This window comes from Salvelinus fontinalis, chromosome 4 (assembly GCF_029448725.1).
Source record: "Salvelinus fontinalis isolate EN_2023a chromosome 4, ASM2944872v1, whole genome shotgun sequence".
Taxonomy (NCBI): domain Eukaryota; kingdom Metazoa; phylum Chordata; class Actinopteri; order Salmoniformes; family Salmonidae; genus Salvelinus; species Salvelinus fontinalis.
Window position 1 is genome coordinate 55,565,016 of NC_074668.1, and position 10,226 is coordinate 55,575,241.

Consider the following 10,226-nt stretch of genomic DNA (forward strand, 5'->3'; position numbering starts at 1 on the left):
GCAGATTTGGATGCATGTGAATGGTTGTTGTATTGCCCAGCAATGAGGTTGGTGATCTCTTAGAGGTGGCAGTTGCCTGGGTACAGAGTACATGTGTTGATGTAATGGTGGCTCTTAAACGTTGAGGTCTGGCTGTCTGTCCGTTTCCCTGGAACAGCTCCTGAACATTAAAGTGGGAACAGGTTCATCACATGACCTCGGAAGTGTTCAGTCACACGTTTTACGTCCCAAATGGCACAATCTTACCTATTTAGTGCACTTCCTGTGGGCCCTGGTCAAAAGGAGTGTGTTATATAGGGAATAGGGTTCCATTTAGGATGCAGACACACGCTCTGAGGGTTTACAACTTAATTAATTCACGTCATATTTGAGTTATTCTCCCTTCGTTTGATCAACTGCCCATTGAATCCACGGCCATATACATCATTTTTATGTGTGTCGCATGCCAGTACTGTTTTGGATAACTATCACGAGCTGCTCTCAGTTTTTCGGCAAACTGAGAATTGGGAGAGGGATAAATCCAGCTTCCCAGAACGGAGCCTCACTTGGTATTCTACATAGCGGGATGGTTGTATCCTCGCTGGGCATGAATATGGATGGGGCCTGGCTGGGCTGATGTGTGTGTGCGAGTTGGGACACTGTGTGTGTGTGTGTGTGCGTGTGTGTGTACCTATGTGCATTTGCGTGTGTGGTGAACTCTGGGGATTGGAAACGGGAAAATGGTGGTTGTTTTAAGGGGCCAGTGTGCAGAAGTTTTTGAAGAAACAGAAATGTCACTGCTGGCTGGCTACGGTTCCCTGGGTGCTGGCTGTGGCCTCCTGGCTCTTAATTTAGCGCAGCTGATCAGAGCCTGAGTGCAGGGGGTAGGAGATGTCTGGGCCTGGGTCATTACGCTCCATTGAAGGTTTATGGGGCCGCTCCTCCCTGTGTGTGCAATGCTGGACATGTTTAGAGACAGACGGCTTTAGAGACACACTCCCACACTCCTCCTCTCATTCTCCTCTGGGTGCTGACTCTCTCTTCTGCTTTACCTCTGGACCTCTCCTGCTGTCCTTTTAAATCTTTTTCTTCTAATTTTCTTGTTCTTCAGACAGGCAGCAGACTCTTCTCGTCAGTTCTCTTCAGACCATTTGTTTTCTTTGGTTCTGCTCTCTTTGGTTCTCTTCTCTCCTCTTTTGTTCTCTACTTTCCTCTTCTCCTGTCAGTCGAACCGCGAATATCTTTTTAGATTATTATTTTGCCATACGCGTTATTATCTGGCTTGGTTTCCTCTTGATTTTTGTATTAAAGACTTTATTCACATGTTTTAAATCAGTCATTATGATAACAAACAGCTCCAAGATGCCCATTACCCCATTGTCTTCACAAAAATATTGCTTACAGTTGAATGTACACTAGAGGTCAAAAGTTTTAGAACATCTACTCATTCAAGGATTTTCTTTATTTTTACTATATTATGCATTGTAGAATAATAGTGAAGACATCAAAACTATGAAATACCACATATGGAATCATGTAGTAACCAAAAAAGTGTTAAACAATTCCAGATATATTTGAGATTCTTCAAATAGCTACCCTTTGCCTTGATGACAGCTTTGCACACTCTTGGCATTCTCTCAACCAGCTTCACCTGGAATGCTTTTCCAACAGTCTTGAAGGAGTTCCCACATATGCTGAGCACTTGTTGGCTGCATTTCCTTCACTCTGCTGTCTGACTCATCCCAAACCATTTCAATTGGCTTGAGGTCGGGGATTTTGGAGGCCAGGTCATCTGATGCAGCACTCCAGCAAGCTCCTTCTTGGTAAAATAGCACTTACACAGCCTGGAGGTGTGTTGGGTCATTGTCCTGATTAAAAACAAATGAAAGGCCCACTTAGCTCAAACCAGATGGGATGGCGTATCGCTGCAGAATGCTTTGGTGGCCATGCTGGTTAAGTGTGCCTTGAATTCTAAATAAATTACAGACAGTGTCAACAGCAAAGCACCCCCTAACCACAACACCTCCTCCTCCATGCTTTACGGTGGGAAATACACATGCAGAGATCATCTGTTCACCCACACCGCGTCTCACAAAGACACGGCGGTTGGAACCAAGAATCTCCAATTTGGATTCCAGACCAAAGGACACATTTCCACCAGTCTAGTGTCCATTGCTTGTGTTTCTTGGCCCAAGCAAGTCTCTTCTTATTATTGGTGTCCATCTATTAGTGGTTTCTTTGCAGATATTCAACCATGATGGCCTGATTCACACATTCTCCTCTGAACAGTTGACATTTAAGTCATTTAGCAGACGCTCTTATCCAGAGCGACTTACAAATTGGTGCATTCACCTTATGACATCCAGTGGAACAGCCACTTTACAATAGTGCATCTAAATCTTTTAAGGGGGGGGGGGGGTGTTGAGATGTGTTGTTGATGTTGAGATGTGTTATTTGAACTCTGTGAAGCATTTATTTGGACTGCAATTTCTGAGGCTGGTAATTCTAATGAACTTATCTTCTGCAGCAGAGGTAACTCTGGGTCTTCCTTTCCTGTGGCGGTCCTCATGAGAGCCAGTTTCATAATAATGCTTGATGGTTTTTGCGACTGTACTTGAGAAACTTTCAAAGTTCTTGAAATGTTCGCTATTGACTGACCTTCATGTCTTGAAGTAATGATGGACTGTCATTTATCTTTGCTTATTTGAGATGTTCTTGCCATAATATGGACTCGGTCTTATACCAAATAGGGTTACATTCTGTATACCCCCCCTACCTTGTCACAACCAAACTGATTGGCTCAAACACATTAAGAAGGAAAGAAAATCCATAAATTAACTTTTAAAAAGGTACACCTGCTAATTGAAATGCATTCCAGGTGACTACCTCATGAAGCTGGTTGAGAGAAAGCCAAGAGTGTGCAAAGCTGTCATCAAGGCAAAGTGTGGCTATTTGAAGAATCTCAAATATCAAATATTTTTTGATTTGTGCTAACACTTTTTTGGTGACTACATGATTTCATATGTGTTATTTCATAGTCTTGATATCTTCACTATTATTCTAGAATGTAGAAAATAAAGAAAAACCCTTTAATGAGAAGGTGTTTTAAAACTTTTGACTGGTAGGGTATGTATGTTGAATATTAACACACCACATTCCCCCATTGCATCACCTCATGACCCCAAGCTAAATTCTCCATATTTCTCAGGGGCTGTAAGCGCTTCAGTGATCTCTGAACTCTGCCTGTAACCTTTGCCCTCTCCTCCCTTGTAGTTACTTTGAGCTGGAGAGCAGTGGGCTGAGGGAGGAGATCCGCTACCACTACCGCTACAAGGGCAAGCCTCGCTCAGAGTCCTTCCCCTACCGACTAGCCGATGGCCAGTGGCACAAGATAGCCCTCTCCATCAGCGCTACACACCTATTGCTGCATGTCGACTGCAACAGGTAAAAGGCACACACAGGCGTAAACACATGTATGCGTATGCATGCACACACACCTATTGGTTAACATACAATCTAGCCATCTCCATTAGTGCTACAAGTACACTCCATTCTACCTACAAGTACAAGCAGTAATACCGGCTGAAAGTCAGGCAATGGAAGCATCAGCTTGAACCAGCTTGAACCTTATATAACTGGCAACACTCATGTCACCTTTAGCCTAAAATGGCGTCTTTGCTAGCAGGATGTTACCAGAGGTGAAACCCCTGATACTGCTGTGAACTAACACTGTAGAAACTCACAGGTGGATGCACACACACCTACACACGTACACATGCACACTAATGCACTTGTGCACATGCAGTAGGTCACGCACACACTCACACATACGTATACACACAAGCACCACAGCTTCCACCACACATACAAACACACACATACACACACACACACTCAAGGCAGTTAACCCACTGTTCCCCGGGCGCCGAAGACGTGGATGTCGATTAAGGCAGTCCCCCGCACCTCTCTGATTCAGAGGGGTCGGGTTAAATGCGGAAGACACATTTCAGTTGAAGGCATTCAGATTTACAACTGACTAGGTATTCCCCTTTCACTCACTCACTCACACACACACACACACACACACACACACACACACACACACACACACACACACACACACACACACACACACACACACACACACACTCACACTCACACTCACACTCACTCACACAGGGGCATGTTGAGAGGCTGTGATATTTCCAGCTGTCTCCCATAGCCACGTTCCCTTTGAGCATTCAGCGAGTGTCACAAGTTTCCCCGAGAAGTAACACCACTGATAAGCTCTGTGAGCTCATCAAGGTAAATATTTGTAAACACCTATTGTTGCTCTGGTGACAGGCTGCAGGCAGTATTGGGTAAGAGAGGCAAGCTGTAGACTGTAGGGTTCTGTAATTGTGTCACATCTGCACATGTACATACTTATGCACACACATACACATGCACATTGCATGTGCACATGCGTGAGCACACACACACACATCCCTCCCCCCCAAGTTGTCAGATTTAAAAATATATATATATTTCCCCTTCCGGAGACACCTGAAACCCCACCTCTTTAAGGAATACCTAGGATAGGATAAAGTAATCCTTCTGACCCCCCCCCCCCCCCCTTAAAAGATTTAGATGCACTATTGTAAAGTGGCTGTTCCACTGGATGTCATAAGGTGAATGCACCAATTTGTAAGTCGCTCTGGATAAGAGCGTCTGCTAAATGACTTAAATGTAAATGTAAAAATTTCATTGTTGGACATAAAACACCAGGAAATGAGCTCCAAGTGATTTTAATGTAAAAAAATATTTTCCAAAGTATTCACACACGTAATAGAGAGGTTTGAAATTATTATGTTTTAGTCAAACATTATATCTGTTTGGGCTTTTTGCGATCAATTTGCAGTCTGCAAATCATTTGTAATTATGAACTGGGTGCTCCGAGGCTTGAATGCTGATTGGCTGACAGCCGTGGTATATCATGGGTATGACAAAACATTTATTTTTAAAATGGCGCCGAAGAGGATGGCTGACGTTTTACGGCATCTTACCGTAAGGTGCTACAGAGGGTAATGCATACGGCGCAGTACATCACTGGGGCCAAGCTTCCTGCAATCCAGGACCTATATAATAGGTGGTGTCAGAGGAAAGCCCATAAAATGGTCAGAGACTCCAGTCACACAAGTCATAGACTGTTTTTTCTGCTACTGCACGGTAAGCGGTACCGAAGCGCCAAGTCTAGGAGCAAAAGGCTCCTTAACAGCTTCTACCCCCAAGCCATAAGACTGCTGAACAATTCATCAAATAGCCAACTGACTACTACATTGACCCCCCCCATCTCCATTTGTTTTTTACACTGCTGCTACTCGCTGTTTATTATCTATGCATAGTCACTTCACCCCTACCTACATGTACAAATTACTTATAACCTGTATCCCCGCACACTGACTCGGGACCAGTACCCCCTGTATATGGCCTCATTATTGTTATGTTGTGTTACTTTTTATTATTTTTTACTTTAGTATATTTGGTGAATAAAATGAACTGCACTGTTGGTTAAGGGCTTGTAAGTAAGCATTTCATGGTATGGTCTACACTTGTTGTAATCGGCGCATGTGACAAATAAAGTTTGATTTGATTCTAATTATATTGGTAACCAGTTCATAATGACAATAAGGCACCTCAGGGGTTTGTGGTATATGGCCAATATACCATTGTTATTGGCTGTATCTAGGCACTCCGTGTTGCCCTGAATGCCAAGCGTCACATGTGGAGGAAACCTGGCACCATCCCTACGCTGAGGCATGGTGGGGGAAGTATCATGCTGTTGTTTTTCAGCTGCAGGGACTAGGAGACTAGTCAGGATGGAGGGAAAGATGAGCAGAACAAAGTTTTTTTTTTTTATTTAACATTTATTTAACTAGGCAAGTCAGTTAAGAACAAATTATTATTTACAATGATGGCCTACTCCGGCCAAACCCAGACGACGCTGGTCAAATTGTGCACCGCTTTATGGGTGGCCGGATGTGATGCAGCCTGGATTCGATCCAGGTCTTAAAAATTAGGATATTCTGGGAGAGAGAGAAAGAGAAATAGAGAGAGAATTCTAAAGTCTTAAAAATGAGGACATTCTGGGAGAGAGAGAAAGAGATAAAGAGAGAGAGCATGGGAGAAAGTGAGAGAGCAAGGGAGAGACAGAGACAGAGTTGGGTAGAGCAACAGCAATGGTACTGTAGTGTGTCTGATAAACGCCTCTTGCACTGAGATGCAGTGTCTTCGACCACTGCACCACTCGGGAGCCCAAGTACAGAGAGATGCTTGATGTAAACCTGCTCCAGAGCGCTTAGCACCTCAGACTGCGGCTAAGGTTCACCTTCCAACAGGACAACGACCCTAAGTACACAGCCAAGACAACGCAGGAGTGGCTTCGGGACAAGTCTCTGAATGTACTTGAGTCACCCAGCCAGAGCCCGGACATGAACCCGAACGAACATCTCTGGAGAGACCAGAAAATAGCTGTGCAGTGACGCTCCCCATCCAACCTGACAGAGCTTGAGAGGATCTGCAGAGAAGAATGGGAGAATATCCCCAAATACAGGTGTGCCAAGATTGTAGCATCATAGCCAAGTAGACTCGAGGATGTAATCACTACCAAAGGTGCCTCAACAAAAGTAAATGGTCTGAGTACTTATGTAAATGTGTTATTTAAGTTTTTGCCTTGTCATTATGGGGTGTTGTGTGTAGATTCAATCCATTTTAGAATAAGGCTTTTTAATGTAACAAAATGTGGAAAAAGTGAAGGGGTCTGAATACTTCCCGAATTCACTGTATATGCATTTTACGAACACAGTATACTTTATTTGTGATCTTGTTATTTTTAGTCCCACCATTCAGCTCCACAAAACCCTTCCCATCTATCTCTGAACACCATCCAGTTTTTATTTCTATTTGCCATGTATTTTCAATCTGTGCTGTGATGTTTCACAAAATTCTGAACCTTTCTATTTTTATAGTATCTAAAGATTGTAAATTAAAGAAACATTTTTGCTAAGAGTATTATTATATTATTGATTGTAGATGTCGACCGATTATGATTTTCAACGCCGATACCGATTATTGGAGGAACAAAAAAGCCGATACCAATTAATCGGCCGATTGTTTTATACACTGCTCAAAAAAATAAAGGGAACACTTAAACAACACAATGTAACTCCAAGTCAATCACACTTCTGTGAAATCAAACTGTCCACTTAGGAAGCAACACTGATTGACAATAAATTTCACATGCTGTTGTGCAAATGGAAGACACCCCCAATAAAGGAGTGGTTCTGCAGGTGGTGACCACAGACCACTTCTCAGTTCCTATACTCCATGGCTGATGTTTTGGTCACTTTTGAATGCTGGCGGTGCTTTCACTCTAGTGGTAGCATGAGACGGAGTCTACAACCCACACAAGTGGCTCAGGTAGTGCAGTTCATCCAGGACGGCACATCAATGTGAGCTGCATTGTTTTTATTCATCACAATCTTCTTTAACCAATTTTGGTCTTTAACGCAGGGCTGACAGTCAAGTTCCTTGCTTTCTCCTCCTTCCACTTGCCTCTTCCATTTTTGCGGTTATGCTGCAATTAGTTGGTTGTAATTTTGGGTAGAAATGTCCATATACTTTTGTTTGCTGCATATGTGACATAATTCCACCAGTCCTATTTATGATATAATTCACAAGAGGCCAGGTCATCTGATGCAGCACTCCATCACTCTCATTTTTGGTAAAACAAATATTGCATATCTTAAATTCTTTCCACAATTAATTAATAATATGTGTAATAATGTAGGCAGTTCATACAAAGGATTGTTACCTATAAGCAGTTAGTAATTATTTTTCAATTGTTTTTGGCAAGCAATTATTATTTTGGCAATTAATTATTGTGAATCATCCTGTATTGTCCCAAACCTCATTACCCCACAGCAACAGATGTGGGATACATACACACACACACACACATTCCTCACCATTCCCCCACAAACAACCATAAGCTCAGATGTTCAACAGTTGGTCCATCCCCAAGCCCAATTCAAAAGAAGACTGTAGCTGTTTGAGAAGCCATGCAAAACTGAGAAGGAATGGGGAGATTTGATTTAACAAGGTCAAGTCCTAGCTGATGGAGCTCAGATACACCCCTTTACCCTGAAACACACAGACACATTGGTCCCCCGTTGTGACAATTTTCCCAAGCATCTCTGTGCAGTCAGACCTTTTGATTATTTTGTGACACCAGGGCCATAATCATTTGCCCCCTCTCTGATTGTCCGAGTGTGACCACCTTCCAATGGGTTACTTACTGCAGCTAGTGTTTGCCAGCACTGTCACTACCTGAGGGCTTTGGTATTGTTAGACCAACCCTGCCAGGCAGGCTCAGAATCTTGAGGGGCAGTGCAGCATTAGTGGGTCTCTGACCACATTTATCTTTCTGTCTTTGCTGTATATATATATTTTTTTATTTAACCTTTATTTAACTAGGCAAGTCAGTTCAGAACAAATTCTTATTTACAATGACGGCCTACTCCGGCCAAACCCAGATGACGCTGGGCCAATTGTGCACTGCTCTATGGGATTCCCAATCATGGCCGGTTGTGATACAGCCTGGAATCAAACCAGGGTCTGTAGTGACTCCTCTAGCACTGAGATGCAGTGCCTTAGACCGCTGCACCACTCAGGAGCCCCGTATAGGCTACTTGCAGTTCTCCTTAGTGTGTAGATCGCTCAGGTGGGTGTCTAGGGTATAGGGTTGGGAACTGTTCCATCATGATAGGACAATAAATTAATAAACTATATCCCATAACTGCACAAAATTGAAATATCTCCCTGTCACAACTACTGCTCGCAGACACACATGGGCTCTGGCATTTACAACCATTTTTATTTTTCACTCACTTAACTCCACACTTTTCCAAACACAGAAACAGACACCCCACTTTCCATCCTAATACACTTACATACCCACATACTGTGCCTTCTATGTCCTCTGTTTGGTGTGTTTTTATCTCTACCATGTTAATTCCTACCTAATTTTGGGCTTTTAGTACATTTGTGTTCCAGTTCCTTATATTTGAAGATAATAATCCCGGTCGCGGCCGGCTGCGGCAGAGCCTGGGCTCGAACCCAGAATCTCTGGTGGCACAACTAGCACTGCGATGCAGTGCCTTAGACCACTGCGCCACCCGGGAGGCCTCTGCCCATTATTTTATCTTTAAAGAATGAAATTTGGCAACGACTGGGCGCTCTTATCTCTGTCCTTTCTGTCCGAAACAATGTACATGTTCGAGTTTGATTTTGTCGACAGTATCGCCTGGGATCTGTACCGCTTTAAGAAGGAATCCTTTCACCACACTTTCAGGGTTTTCTCCCTCATTTTCTTTAAGACTAGTAAATTCCAGATTTTCTGGCATAGATCTAGTCTGTATTCAAAGTAAGGCTTTTCTCAGAAACGTGTTCTCCTTTTTAAGTTTCAATAGTTTTGACTGTACCTTGTTTGTTTGTTTCTCCATCGTTGTAACTTTTTCATCAGTCATCTCGAGGCTCGCCTTCAACTCCTTTATATCTTAACTGACTAGTTCAGGTACGCCCAATTAATCATTTATTGACTTTAGCTAGTCGTTTTCTATACTTACCATTCCCGGTGGTGAAAAGCATAAATCGTCTGTGTCCATCGAGCAGAGGCTGGATCTAGTCAGGCTAGAGATGGTGGGGTACCTGAGGCTGGGACTAGTAATGTTATGGAGAGTGGTGTAGATGAGGGTGGGTCTAGTCAGGTTATGCTAGTGGATGAGGAGAGTATAGTGGGGAAGTGTAAGAGACTAGGGGGGGGGGGGGGGTTTGACCTGTGTGAAGCTGTTGTATGCTCTGGCGTCATGTATGGTCAAGGTGGGAGGGGGGCTCAGTAGGCCAGTCTGGGTGAGATGGGGCATTAGCCAAGTATTCCCTCTATCTGGGCAGTGACTAGGCCCAGCTTCTGCTGTCTGCATCTCATTGCTCGCTGTACATTGACCTCGATTTCCCCCACGGGCGCCTGTGCACTCACCTTGTCTACGGCCTTTATGTGAGCAAGCAAAACTCTTATGCCCCAAATCCCACACTCAAAACACCGTAGACTATCTGTGCTGGCAAACCCTGCATAGAGCCCCTCCCCATGCCTCACTTTAAAATGCACATTTAGCTGTTTCTCATTGTTATTCAGAAACATAAACACTTGC

At 43.5% G+C, this 10,226-nt stretch overlaps 1 protein-coding gene across 2 annotated transcripts in view; it reads left to right on the forward strand.

Moving 5' to 3' along the window:
• Window positions 1-10,226, forward strand: part of LOC129854017 (protein kinase C-binding protein NELL1-like) — a 481,512-nt gene that overhangs the window by 52,114 nt on the left and 419,172 nt on the right. For both annotated transcript variants that reach the window (XM_055920616.1, XM_055920615.1), the window contains exon 4: window positions 3,253-3,423. In XM_055920616.1, coding sequence (XP_055776591.1) covers window positions 3,253-3,423 — 171 coding nt within the window. The remainder of the gene's footprint in view (window positions 1-3,252; window positions 3,424-10,226) is intronic.